The following is a 14,406-nucleotide window of genomic DNA, read 5'->3' on the forward strand; positions in this document are numbered from 1 at the left end:
TATATATATATATATATATATATATATATATATATATATATATATATATATATATATATATACCTTTTCTCCTGATTGCTTATGAATGCTTGCTGAGTTCTGGAGCATTCTTAGGTCTTATAAATCTTGAGAGAGCATAGGAAAAGTAAGCACTAGGACGTTTTGATATCCTTATTCTGGAGTAGTATTCCAGCATAGTTCTCTTACTTTGTAAATATTATATTGTACTGGAAGTTACTGATTAGATTCTTTCAGTTTTGAATGATTCGTTATGTTGTCTTCAATGTTTGCCCAAGCTCTTGCTCAACTTCCACACTTTATAGACAATTTTTCCAAATCCAACAATGCTATTTGAACTTTCGTGACTGACTGGGACGTTTATATTTTGTTTGCATCACAGTGAAACAGTGTGATTTGTAAAAGACTGACTGAGACGTGTAGACCAGAATATCTGCATTACAACCTTCGTATTGCAATTGAAATCTCTTTTTCTAAAATGCAGCTATTTTCCTGAAAATTGCTTGCAGGAATTTTTCGAAGGGTCAAGGAATTTTAGGAATTTTAGGCTTGACTCAGAAATAAGCGAGGAAATGATTTGTTGTAATTTTCAAAACGTCTACTCATTATTTCAAAATAATTTGGAGTGAAGTGAGTACAGGTTCTCATACTTCAAGTAATAAATTAAGCAACGGCTCGCTAAAGCGATAATTCATCAGCGTACCTCATCAAATCAACAGGTCCCAATCAGTCATGCTTGCACTATCCATGAAGTCTATAGCTGTTTGCGTCAGTGCATCATTACCAGTAAAAGTGGAAGTTTGTGTTTCGATATGACGCCAAATATCTTCGAATTCAAACTCATTGTGTGTCTTATTGTGTTTTACATTAAGATCACCGCTAGCTACGTCTTCCGGGTAGATCTGCGTACCAAATTCAACTCCGCTTGCAATATGCGTTTGGCAGTGGGAATCGTTATACTTGTGCAACACCTAGAAAATGAATGACTGCCTTATAATTTCTAATAATTACACCTTGAGGTCAAAGTTTTGAAAGTTTACCGGCGTGGAGAATTCGCAAGTACTACACTGTGTCGTCTGTGAACCTGCATGACACATAACCGATTTATCATAACATTTCATATAATCTGTTTGGCTGCTTTTTGTCGTTCGAAATCTGAATTAGCAATATGTAAAATGGGAGCAAATGGTAATTATACAAAATGTTTTTGAAAGGTTGCACATGGATTTTTCTTTGCTTCAAATCCAATATAACGAACCATTATTTAGATCCCCTATGGATACTGTGGGAAATTACTCAGCATTTTGTAATCTCCCAATCAATTTTGACTGGAACATAGGGTTTAACCTATGCAAATCTAAAGAACATAGTGCACGTCTCGTTTCAGTCGTTTCAGTCTAAACATCACGAAAGGGAAACAAATCGTGGAATATCTGTATAGATATGGAACCATCAAACAAATGAAAAAAAAAAAAACTAGTCGACTGAATCGCGAACATCATATTCTCGTTGTGAATATTCTTTCACAATTGTTCGAAATGGAGGTTAACCTCGTGTGTTTCAACATTGTGCAAAGTAAAATGGCACACAATCCTACCAGTATAAACTAAAAAGTAGCAGATACCTCCCAAATATACGGTCTAGAAAGGCAAGTCTTGCCGTGAGCTGGCGAAAACCGAAGATGAAGGTAGTTTAACGTTGTGAGAAATTCGTAAAAATGATTAGAATTAGATGAAGACGTTTTCGACAATGTTCTGAAGAGCCATACCATTCAGTGAGCAAGAATAAGAATTCTATGAGTACCTGTCAACATTCTACAACACTAAACAGTGCGAGTCACAAGCAAAACGACTAGACAGATCTCAGCATGCTCAAACCAAATGGATAAAAACAAAAAAAAAAAACCAATGAACATTCCTGGACAACTGTGACCAACGCTTTTGGAGAAAAAGACTAGCTTGGATAGAGTAACTGATATTATAAACTTTGCTTAATCCTCTTCGATGGATGAAATTAAATAACTCTTTATCTCATATAATTCGTTAACTCATATATCTGAATGTTTTGCGTAATACAAAAAATAACAAACGTTAAGTTAAAAACTTCAGACAGGAAGATGAATTATAGATCAGAACACGGGGTAGGTGTTTTGTTTCCTCTGCTCGTGAGAGATTTAGAATTTATATCATCTGTATGACTGATTTACATCATGCACAATAATCAATTACGCTTACTTTGGTTTCGGGTGGATTCCTCTGAAAGATGATGCGACACTGGCATGGACGTCATTCACATTGATGATGACGACATTTGTAACTTTATTCCTGAAAAAGTGAATTAAGGATCGCCATATATAGACATAAGAATACAGTGGAAGTATTTCCCAACTAACTCAGACATTGTAGAGACCATATTTTGATCGTGGTTTCTAGTGAGTAATTTTTCTGGACGCCTTTCTACTTCTGCGTAATTTGATTTCATTCCAATTAATGTTGACGTATAGGTAGTACAATCTAGAAATATAAGACGCAGGTTTTAAGACTTTACAGATGTAAAAGAAACCACTATACATTCTACAAGATCAGTGAATGAAAAACAATTAGTAGAGGTAGCATATCACTTCCGAATGAAAAAATACTAAAAATTAAGATGACATTCCTCCCTTCAACAAACACCGCTTTTTTTGATGGTATGATAGATCACGCTGCAAACTGAATCTTGCCGTTTTACATTTATCGCATCTATAAGCAAAACACATCACTAAAAAATACGAAACAACTACCAGAAAAAAAATTGGAAATGATAAGCCAAATGAAACTAAAAAACATGAAAAAGAAAACATCACCTAAAACGCTTTTCACCGTGAACTTTGAAAAAATGTTGATGAAGAAGTTTATAAGCACTGAAAAAGCGACCAGTGTTATACCGACAACCAATGACAGGACAGAAATAATGCTTTTCAGCCCCTGAAAATTGTAAATTCAGTTTAGGTGTACTTGACTAATTTATTTCTCAATATTTTTTTGATCTGTCACCTGATGTACTACCTCTTATCTCTGCTACCTCCTCACATACCTGATGTAATTCGTTTCCGATGAAACAAAGCCAAATCGGCCTTCCCACATATACAGTTATGCGTTTTCACTTGGTGCAGACGGAATGCATTGTTGTTTGCAAATGTCCGCGAACAGATTTCGCAGAATGCTACAGAGGACCCTTTTCTTAACTCGTCTTCTGTCATCCGGATTTCCATGCAGTCCGATGCACCTTGTTCAGAAGCATCAGTGTTCATCACTAGAAAAATCTGTCATTAAAAAAATGAATTTGCTTCTTACGATGCATTTGTACACACCTATTCCTTATTCGCCAGTATCCAGAAACTCTGGTTTAAACCAAACCAAATGAAGAGTGGGAATTTAATTAAAATTATTAGTAAGCCTTTTATCACCACTTTTATCAGACGCATAGTATTCATTCGCAATAAAACTTTTTAACAGTTCAGTACAAGTATGCATATACCAAATACAGACCGCAAGAAAAATACAAAAGTCTCGTTGAGCTTTATAAAAGAGAGATATGAATTTCGATACAATATTTACATTCATAAAGTTCTAGCATATATACAATAACTTTTAAAACACGAAATACCAGTCTAACGTGCTTAGTTCCTTTAAATTCCGTTATATACGTATAAGAACGCATTGATGATTTCTCGAAACGTTGGCCTTCTTCGGTAATCTCGCACCACGCACTTTAATCCAGTTTGTAGAATAAGATTGAAGTAACTGATGTCTGAGTCTGAAAAATTCTTACGAGTGACAGAATTTCATAATGAATTTCAAGAAAAATTTCTATTCAGGAGCAAATATTTGTGAATTATTCAACATTGTGGAAACAATAAATTCGACCACCAAAATAAATTTATTTCGTGAAAAACTAGCCAGTAGTAAAACCACATTGGTGATCAGCTAGAATACTTTCATGCTTTGTAGATTTTTGATGATCGATAACATACTCCACAATACTTTGTGGATTCCGTTTGACAACATGGGGCTTTAATCCTGTGGCAACTTCTAACAAAACTATACCATAACCGTATACATCGAGCTTCGTACTAATTATTCTCCTGAAGCAAAAAAAAAGTTCAGAAATGGTCGAATCCATGAGTTCTTGATGGTTTTGATAGCGCTTTTTTATCATACACTCAAGATTCATATGCATGACATAGAGCATAAATAAACTGTGTCAAACTCCATTGTTTGGTTTTCGCTGTAATAAAATGCTGTTTAAAAAAAGTATATATATATAAAAGGCTTTCATAAAAGCTGCTCCAATTAAGAATATAAATAAGTAACTAACTCTATCAGAAATTCTTGCGGCAGATATGCTAATGTTCCCTTAACGTGAGAAGCGATAACGAAACCATCATCTTTCCAGTCATCCTGATTTATACATCCCTTGTATTTACTGATGAATCATAGCCCTTACCATCATAAATCAAAGTAATTGATCGTTCATAGTTTAAACCAAATTCTCACCCAATTACTAACGTAACTTCAAAATCATTATATTAAGAAAAAAAAAACGAGAAAAAAACAAGGTATACTAACTTTTGTATTATCTCGGCATAAACCAAAATCACCTAATTTTGGTTCAAAATGTTTGTCGAGCAAGATGTTCGCTGACTTTACATCTCCGTGAATTATTGGATTCTTAGTAGCAGAATGCAAATAATGTAGGGCACGAGCGCAACCTATCATTATTGACATACGTTGTAACCAAGTGAGAACCATCGATTTCTACAAAATTATACTGCAGTAAACTGTAGCTCAAACGGCTCTCAAATACACATAAAGTATTTAGAATCTGCTTGCTGAGTCGGGAAAAAACTGGCAGTAAAACTATCGTTTATGATGACTTATCATTTAAATGGCATTTCCAGCGATCGTGAAAGTGTTATTTCGAGTCGTTAAATACGAGCGACTAAAACTATTTCAATTGGCTTCCCAAAAGTTATGATAATTTTAATCAAAATGGAACAATGAAAAAGGAGCAATGGTATTTTAACAGTACTTATTAGGGAGTGCGCAAAACTATAAAACATAAAAATTACAAAATCATAAAATCTTACTTTTCTGAAGAGACAATCGAACAATGAACCATTGTTCATGTACTGGTAAAGCAAACAAGGCTGAGGACCATCAAGTGAATATGCATAAAGTGGTAGAATGTTGTCATGCCGATATTTCGACAACATTCTTAGTTCTTGTAAACTTTGACGCATTTGTTCTTTCTGAAAATTTTTACAATGAACAAATTTTTACAACGGATTTCTACAACTTGAACGAAATCAATTTCTTAACGAATATTGTGAAGAACAATATTTCCCACATGAAACTAGAAGTACCTTAGCTCCACACTCCTTCGTAGCTTGTATAACCTTCACTGCCACCTGAAATATACTGCGTAAAGCCTTCCGTAGCCAAATAATAATTGTACTTGGCGTGGATTACAAATCTGGTTAAAATATTATACACTGGTGCAGTTGTTTTTTTTTTTTCAATGTCATATATATGCCAGAAATGCAATATCACCTCTGTCTGCTCCCATGTTCCTCGATAAACAGTCCCGTAACCTCCACTTCCAAGAATATTTTTCGACGAAAAGTTGTTGGTAATTTTTACAATATCACCATACTTGATACATAGCGTATTTTGGAGAGTTTTATATATTATATATGAATCGGTAGAAGTACTGAAATGATCCTGACAGAAGAATCAAAGCAATGTAAGTCTATATAAATCCTGCTAAGTTCAAAACAAATGTCAATTTAAGAAATAGTTACTCAATTTCTGGATCCAACCACCTCATATTATTAGAGTACTTCAACGAAGGCGTTTCTCCAAGGCATCGTGTTATGACATTGTCATTCTGCAGAGAGCAAAATTAAACGGAATGCTCAAAAACTTGTAGCCTTCTAGTGAAATTTAAGAAACAGAATTACGAAATATTTGTCCTAAGACCATACTTTGGCTGAACAGCAAAAACGAGAAGTTGCTGCTTTTTCGCTTCCTTGATCTGCGTTTTCATCTGCGGATTCCAAGCACTGTTCTTCCCAATGATAAAACAATGGATCTACTACAAAGGAAGCGATTGTTCCAACATTTTATTAGTTTCTGTCATATGCTTGTTGAATATTAATTCGAGGTTAACAACTTTTGTCTTTCGTGCTCATATCGATGGGTACTGCACTCATCAAAATACTAGAAAACGTTACCATTAGAAAACTAAAAGTTCAGACGTTTAGAAGTTATGCAAGTCAAGTCAAGCACAAATTATTTTTAAACTCATATATACATTACAAATGTAGGAAACAGGATCATAAAAATCTCAGACTGTCAAACTCTATTTGGCTTTGAGAAAGGGAAACGAAAATGGTCAGAAAAAACATACCTAGATGACGCATTGCTTTCATTGCACGAACAAGTTTTGCTCGACCAAGACAACTGTAAAGTTGAGTTACCTTATTTCCTTTTGAACCCCATATTGCCAAAAGATTCTCTGTCGGACTTTCGAAAGACCTCGCATCTCGACAAGCCCTAATATCTATATTTCCAATATCCGGCATCACAAACGCTATAAAATACAACACGTCTGGACAAGAAAACTGAACCATTTTTTAAAGGACATGATTTTTGTATTTTACAGCTGCACAAATCGTGACTACTTTGCAGCTCATACACAGATTCACTGGAATTTGTTTCTGAATATAAAAGTGTAAATATCAGTAATCGAATTAACAAACCTAGCAATTCCCATGCATTATCAATATCCAAAATGCTAGCTAACTGCTTCCGAATAGTAAATGGCAACAAGTAAACGTATGCATCCTTATTGCATGCTATCATCTCAAACAAACTCATTAGCCTGACCCCACTGAATGTTATCCACAAACAACGAATTTTACATACCCATTCGAATTACATGGGCGATCTGAAAATTCAGTTTTTCAAGCAGAAAAGTTGATGCAAACTATTGTTTAAGTATACCCGTGATTCTGACAACTTTGGGTATACAAATAACAGGTTTGGCAAGGAGCGATTTTCTCGGTTCATTTTTTATCAGCTTTCCTTTAACTGTCCATTATCTGTTTGTCCTGGGATGAAAAATAAAAAAAGAAGCAGATTTCAAAACTTATCTCGAGTATTCGTAATGTCAAGAACTGAGCACAAAGTGTTAATCTGTTTTAAGTAATCAAATACAACAAATTTGAAAATTTTGTTGAGTATGTATCATTTTAATTCCCATCAATTTTTGTTCATGCCGTGAAATTTTTGATGTAATCAACTCTCAAATTCTTAATTTATTAGAAGGTTACTGATGAAGATTGATATGATCAGTACTCAAACTCGTACCAGAATTTTACCATTAAGCTCTCCAAAAGGCTCATAGTAAGAGAAATGGTTGCTATGGGAACAATAAACATCTTTCTGCACTTTAAGCATTGCGTAATCTTTCGTGTTTGATGCGACCGATATTGCAGTGGATTGATAAAGTATCCGAGGATGATAGCGAAGCAGGGTTTGTTGATGATCTTATTACCCTTTTATCTATTTATTTTTTCTGTCACATTTTAAATTGTTTCTTTTGGCGCTTAAGCATAATTAAATGATGTTGCGGATGTGCACATTGAAGATGGCCGTTCCAGACTCCAGACAAGGATTTATAAGTATAGGCACTCCCATCTCTTTTGGCATGTTTCTAATTTTGGGAACGGCCAACTGAAAGTCAGTGGTCAAAGTAATAAGCTAAAGACCTAAATATTTACCTAAATAATTTAGCCAGTTTGATTCCAAATTATAATCAAGAGATGGGATTAATTGTGTTATCTCTATTTAGTTTTGTGGTGTTTAACCGACCATCTTATTTCTGCATGATTCATTACAGAATAGTAAGGTCAAGTAGATGAAGGTAGTAAATGTTGCAGTGAGTAATTTACGGACAATAACTCATCAAAATTACCCGTCTTTGGACAAAAATTGAAGACTGAAATCTTACCTCGTTTATCACTCATCAGTCCCAAAATGCTAAGCGAGTATGTATTCCGCAAAAATAAAATAAGGCACGGTAATTCATTCCTTTCGAAATTGCACCAATTCAAGTCTGATTAATTGTAATTTGATATCATGTTAACATTACGGTGGTAATATTTATTCCTCCTCAGCTGCTACAGCAAACATGATCCAAGGGATAACACGCTATATGGATTTTGTTTGCATTATTTGCCAAAGCATGGAGAACTAGACTTTCGACCTTAGTGACTGAATCCTTCGTTATGTTCTCGATTGGGCTGCAAAGAACTATTTCTTCCGAATCGCAGAAAGTTAGGGTCTCTCAATTCAATGCGTTTCCCAAATCGGAGGAAATTCGGTTCAGCAGATTTGCCAAATCTTAGGAAATTAGGATCTGTTACGCGACCTGAAAAGGCGGTTTTTGTCCATTTCTAAAACTTCTGAATATTCACACCTTGAAGAATAAATTTAATATGAGATATCAAAAATAGAATTTGGTACCATTGATGCAGTACAACCTCATATAATTCTGGTACGAATTATATCATGCAGAACTATGTATCTTTGTTATAACTCAAATCGAATTCGTTATTGGAGTCTATTATTCTTTGGTTAAACAACTGATTTTTACTTTAACTGTTTAGATAAAAGCACCACATCTAGGTATACGTCGATCAGGAATTTAAGCTGCAGTATGGAAAAGCGAAGCGCGCCTGTAGTTGTGGTAACATTTCGGGCTGTATGTCATCTTGCTTGGATTGATTTTTTACAAAAAATCCATAACGGTTTGATCAAAATAACGAGAAGTGGATTTTATACAAACTAGTTCTTAGTAAGATGTATAGTTCCTAACTGTTTCTATTCAGCTTACAGAATAATTGAGTAATCCAATATCTGTGATTCTGGACAATTCTGGACTAAAGTATTAATTCCGATGAAATGGGCATTTTAGTCCAAAATCGTCACATCTCAAAACAGCGTGAACAGCTGACAAAATTGATGTTCGTATGCTATCAAAGTTACCATCAAATCCTCAACACAGTGGAAGTGTGCTTCGAATACTTGGTTCATATAACTGTTAAAAGTAGAGAGTATTACTGGGAATTATTACAAAAGCATGGTAATACTGTTTTACCAAAACGAAGAAAATTTGGTTCAGCTGCTCTTCCAAATCGAAGAAAATTTTGTCTGCCAGGTGTAAATGCACTTGATGAATGTCCAAATTGTAAAAATTTCGGATCAACGTCATTTTTTTCGTACACTACTGCTGGTGCTGAAAATGTAACATTTGTTTTATGTAAATAAGAAATAGTATTTCGTGTTGTGAAATAAATTCCAGACTTCTTAGGTACTGAATATTTCTTTTATTTTGCTTCCCATCTTACTTAAATGATGAGTTTGAATCTAATTTAAAAGAAATGGAATATCTAAACTCTAGAAGTTCAACCCGGCCACCTTATTGTTTGATGTCGAATGGTAAGAGATTGTTGTTGTCAAAATAGGTCTATTGAAATCCTGTGCACGTCTCACTTACGCTCAATTTACACTTTTACAATGAATCAAACAGTCTTGAAACTAATATTTTGTGGAGTTTTCTTATTGCATGAGATATAACGTGGAACGAATTGAAATAAATTAGATAAATATACCACTTCTGCCAAATCGAATGAAATTTGGTTTTCTTTTTTCAGTTTTTCTAGCTGTCTCATCGGTATCTCCTTGGCAATCATTTCCAAAATATTGCCTTATTTCAGCTTGCTGTGAACTTGAAAGCATGTTGAATATGGTGCAAAAATCTGATGTGATTCTATTTTTGCAGCATTCACTGGACACCTAGAAATTTCAAGAATTTCAATGTATTTCCCTGCCCATTTGAAGCTTTCCTTTCTCCTCTAACTTTCCATTGGTATCCTTAAAATTTAAAGCTCAAAGCTTAAGTTTCTTAACGCCAATACCAGTGACATTTTGTGTCCAGTGGCATTTTGTATCAAAGATTGTAGTAGAAGGAATGTAAATTTTCGAACACGTGGCATGTGGAAGTATGTATTGGCATGGTGTTACATATGTGGAAGAATTGATTTAAAAGACGGCGTAGAAATAATTTGGGCGTATAAAAGGAGGACATGGAATTTCCTTTATGAATTAAGATGATTTCTACAAACTGATCCAATAATCAGAATGATAGAGGTGATATGGGTAAAGCAAAAGAAACAAAGTGATTTCGAAGTAAGAATGGAAGTCGTTCTTGAAAGTAATATCACTCAAAGCAGGTAAGTGAGAAAAAAACTATTATTCAGGACTAGCCTCAACTTGGAAATCATTTTAGAATTATAAGATCTTCGTCGTTGTACTTCCTTATTTCTTTATCTTGTCTATTGTCTAGAGTAATCTAAAAATTTGATGCAGGCAAAGAACCTTGTCATAATGTATTTCAGACCCATGAATTTTTCAAAAAGTTGAATTGATTTTTCGATATTCTATTTCATTTTTAATTTTTGAAGTTATTTGGTAGTTCTTCCCCTGTGGTATCAAGAGAAACAACTACTTCTAGAGTCATGAATTTTCCAGGAAGAGTGAGAAACTTTATGATTTCTAAATTGGAAAACGGAATCATCAATGAGAAGTTAGAGGTACCGTGGTGTAATAGTTAATGTTGAGAAGATGGGATGGAGTAGCCAGGTAAAAAAATGTGTCGTATTGTGCAACAGTTATAATCGATGTCAGGAATAAATGAACCGGAAAATGGCTTTGCTAGCTGATGTTAATTTGGTGAGGAGCAATCCTTCTGAAGTCTGAACGTAAAGAAAGTATATAAAAGAGCAATGGTATATGGGTATCAATGAAGAAAGAGTAGGCTACCTGTGTCAAGCTGCATATCAGAAGAATAGCATGGACTAGAACCATAACTGAATATTGTTCTTTTCTGCTTTTTCATATTTATACGTAAAGAAATGATAATGAAATTAAGTGCAGTTCCTTATATGCCACATGTGCCCCCGATTTCTACATCCTTTCTTCTACATTATTTTTTTTTGTAATAATGATCTCGTCATTATTCAAATATGTATCATTTTCATTATCTTAACTGCTCAATCTGATAATTTGTAAACAATTAAATGTCAGTATTTTAAATAATGCTAACTCCAATCTTTTACATAGTTACATTGAGTATTATTATAAACAGTAAAATTATAAGTTAATTAGCAACACCCGCTAAAGATACTCTTCGGAAGAGCATGAAAATAAAAATGAATAAAGTGTCGCCGCTAACAGAAATACTTCTCCAGAATCTTCGATTACTCCATGACTTTGAGTGCTTCACGCTATTTCTGAACTGCAATGCTTCTTGGGTTTCATAAATTTACCGAAAACGCGAAGACGCTAGTCATCCTTGAGTATAGGCAATCTGTTTGCTTTAGTTCATCTTCACTTCGCCTTTCAAATCGATGCCACGCGGACAGTAAGCTAGATGAAACAGAACCAAGAACTGAACGCCTAAAGGCGAAGCTACTTTTCATTTAGTTTGGCATATCTTATCCGGCCTGTCACAGGAAATCCCGATATGAACACCGTGGTATTGATCAAAACTGTTACGGAATGAACTTTACCCTATAGAATCTCTATCTTCACAATTGGCAATTATTACCCACACACTGCTATTTAAAAGAAGTCTGTTTTCCCACTGATAATTTTGTTAAGTCATAAGAAAATTTCAGGTGTTGCGTTTATGATTTGGCTTTCAAACCAGATGGATCAGAATTACTTGTTGCGGCTGATACGAAAGTTTTGATTTATGACGGAACAGATGGCACGTTGTTGCAGTCCTTGAAAGGTTCGGTTCCTTTTGAAGTCTTATTAACTTAAAACTGCCAGAAAATGAAGTCTTATTTCTTTGTTTACAGGTCATAAAGATCTTGTGTATGCCGTTGCATTTTCATATAACGGCGAAAATTTTGCATCCGGTTCTGCCGATCGCTCCGTTATTATATGGACTGAGCAGCATGAAGGAACGCTTAAATATGTGTACCTTTTCCCTTCCTAAATTACCATTTAAAACTTAAGTATTGATTTATTTATGCTTTTATTTGCCGTAGATCCTGCCATATTGATATCCTAGTTGAAAAATCTACCCGCTGATGTACATACAAAGAACCTTTCCCAATGCTCTGGATTGTGTACCACAATGAAATATTGTGTATGACTTAGAACCTCGTATTACATCTCGCTATCAAAATAGTGATTATGCATTGGTAATTAAATATTCTAAATTGTGTTGTATTTACATGTCAGCTTGTATTTTTAAACATTGAAAAAAGTGGAAAGATTTGAACCTTTCTTGTTTCAAATTTTTAATTTTCTTACGCGGTCGTTTAGTAGGCCAGTATAACTTGCATTCGTCGAAAATTTATAATGCAGAAACAATTACAGATCTAGATAATAGCCTCTATAAATTTGAATTTGAAGGTCTTTCACTCTTATCAGATGGATCATTTTCAGACACAACGAAGCAATACAATGTCTAGCTTTTAGTCCTGCAACATCCTTTTTACTTAGCTGCGCCATCAGTGATTTCGGTAAGCCTTTGAATTAACTTTCGTTGTTAATATGACAAATTACATTTATTCTTAGCATATTATTTCGTAATTGTAGCTGGCAAACTAATATGACATATCTTAATAAATGAAATTTGGACAGCAAATTTTATACCTTTCAAAATTATAGAGCGAACTAAGTTTATAAATCTGAATTGTAATGCGATTCATAAATGCTTTATCCTTAATTAGTTCATGAGTTTAACCAAAGAAATATATCTCCAGGGATATGGACTCAGCTAGAGAAAAGTGTTAGTAAACAGCGAATATCAAGCAGGTGTGTTTGTTGTGCATGGAGCTGCGACGGTCAACTTTATGCTATTGGAATGTTCGATGGCACTGTATCTTTGCGTTCTGCTACGGTAAACTGCGCTTTCACTCGTTTTTCCTATTGTGGCGGACACGGAAATAAGGCATTCGTTACTGACACGGATTTTTGTCCGCTGCACTTTTCTTGTCTTGCCTTCTCGATTTCCATTTTCTGATTGGACTCTTGAGCTTCCCTTCTTCCTCATGCATTTATACCCAAAACATTTTATCATTTACTACGTAGAACAAGCTGTTTTACGGTGAAATATTGAGTCCACGCAAAGTTGATCAGAAAGGAAACATAAAAATTCATTCTATGCAGAAATGATAAAAGTTCAAGTTAAGCTTTTGTTAGGGTGACACAAAATGTCTTTCCTTTGTACGCCATCTTACTTTATCTTTCAGAATAGTGTAGAAATAAAAAAGATTGAACGACCCTCTGGTGAACCTGTTTGGGCAATTGCTTTTGGGGCTGCTCGAAGCACTGCGTGAGTTCCACTCAAATTTGTTCTTTGTATATCTTGTTTTAAAATTCTTCAAAAAATAAAAAGCTTGCTTATAGGGATACTTCTTGGCAGTGTGATTTCAATATTCAAAAAAGGTAATTTGTTTTTGCCTTCCTTCTTTTTTCTTTGTCCAAATCTTACTGTAGCCAGGAAATTAAGCAAAAATATCAGTTCTAAAGATTTTTTAAGGTACCTGAAGGTGAATGTTTGCTGAATATTTCCCAAAAATGAATTTATGTATATAAATGATTCCATTATTTACAGTACTTTTGGCGAACTTTTGGTATTGGTAGATTGGGGGCAAACAGCTGGATTTTACGATTTGGAGGGAAATCAGGTCGGAAATATTGTCCTCACATACTGTTCTGTGTTCTGTGCTTTTCTGTTTTCCAAGTTTATTAAAATTTTAAGCTATGGATGTATAATAGTTATGTTTGAAGTTTATTGTTAATGCCGACGTACACCATATTCGTCAGATAGACCTCAAGAGTAAAGTGTGGGGTTCCGCGCATGCTACGCTACACCTAAATAATCCTCTGCGCAGGTTCGAAGGATAAACCCGCTTTTGTAAAGCCCTGTAACAACAGACGAGAAATGGAACGGCAGCTGATAGGATGCACTGGAAGCTGCAGATCCAACTCTGCGTGCAGGCGGTTCAGGATATTAATTGCTTGAGATTGACTTCAGAGATAACGGTCGCTCGGCAACATCATGAACGACCAAGCCACTTTTCCCAAGGAAAGCACTGCTTGCTCCATAGGAGAAGGGCCTAGAAAAAGTGGCTTAAATAAAGCTCATCTCCATCTCCACCCGAATGGCTAACTGCAGCCAAACGGATCAGCAGATGTTGTTGAACAAAGACAAAAAGACAAAAGGCGTAACACCTGTACCTCAAAGCTGTACACAAAT

General features: G+C 34.8%; 3 protein-coding genes across 3 annotated transcripts; 1 reads left to right on the forward strand and 2 right to left on the reverse strand.

Moving 5' to 3' along the window:
* Positions 1-488: 488 nt before the first annotated feature.
* On the reverse strand, positions 489-3,411 carry LOAG_17207 (zinc finger protein). Its single transcript, XM_020449869.1, has 8 exons — positions 3,094-3,411; positions 2,864-2,984; positions 2,673-2,759; positions 2,584-2,591; positions 2,411-2,531; positions 2,253-2,342; positions 1,059-1,173; positions 489-989 (listed from the first exon to the last, which is right to left on the reverse strand). Exons 1-8 carry the CDS (start codon positions 3,308-3,310, stop codon positions 726-728), a joined length of 1,023 nt encoding a protein of 340 aa, XP_020306556.1. The 5' UTR covers positions 3,311-3,411; the 3' UTR covers positions 489-725.
* A 543-nt stretch (positions 3,412-3,954) lies between these two features.
* LOAG_07622 (TKL/IRAK protein kinase) lies at positions 3,955-6,926 on the reverse strand (the record flags this gene model as incomplete). Its single annotated transcript, XM_003143155.1, has 10 exons — positions 3,955-4,144; positions 4,378-4,460; positions 4,629-4,817; positions 5,150-5,311; positions 5,426-5,470; positions 5,613-5,772; positions 5,864-5,949; positions 6,047-6,156; positions 6,472-6,654; positions 6,824-6,926. 10 exons carry the CDS (start codon positions 6,924-6,926, stop codon positions 3,955-3,957), a joined length of 1,311 nt encoding a protein of 436 aa, XP_003143203.1.
* Positions 6,927-7,543: 617 nt separating this feature from the next.
* Positions 7,544-13,483, forward strand: LOAG_07624 (WD repeat domain 10; the record flags this gene model as incomplete). The annotated part of the gene is made up of 6 exons (XM_020447494.1): positions 7,544-7,599; positions 11,807-11,922; positions 11,993-12,113; positions 12,588-12,664; positions 12,908-13,044; positions 13,397-13,483. 6 exons carry the CDS (start codon positions 7,544-7,546, stop codon positions 13,481-13,483), a joined length of 594 nt encoding a protein of 197 aa, XP_020302283.1.
* Positions 13,484-14,406: the final 923 nt, after the last annotated feature.

The sequence above is a fragment of the Loa loa genome (assembly GCF_000183805.2).
Source record: "Loa loa unplaced genomic scaffold supercont3.49, whole genome shotgun sequence".
In the NCBI taxonomy this organism is placed as follows: Eukaryota; Metazoa; Nematoda; class Chromadorea; order Rhabditida; family Onchocercidae; genus Loa; species Loa loa.

Excerpts from the sequence above, each read along its gene's own strand:
- LOAG_17207 (XM_020449869.1), bottom strand. The coding sequence starts at position 3,310 with ATGAACACTGATGCTTCTGAACAAGGTGCATCGGACTGCATGGAAATC. Across the intron at positions 1,174-2,252 it reads GGAATCCACCCGAAACCAAA|ATTTCGAACGACAAAAAGCA; the intron begins GTAAGCGTAATT and ends TTGCTAATTCAG. Across the intron at positions 990-1,058 it reads CTTGCGAATTCTCCACGCCG|GTGTTGCACAAGTATAACGA; the intron begins GTAAACTTTCAA and ends TTCATTTTCTAG.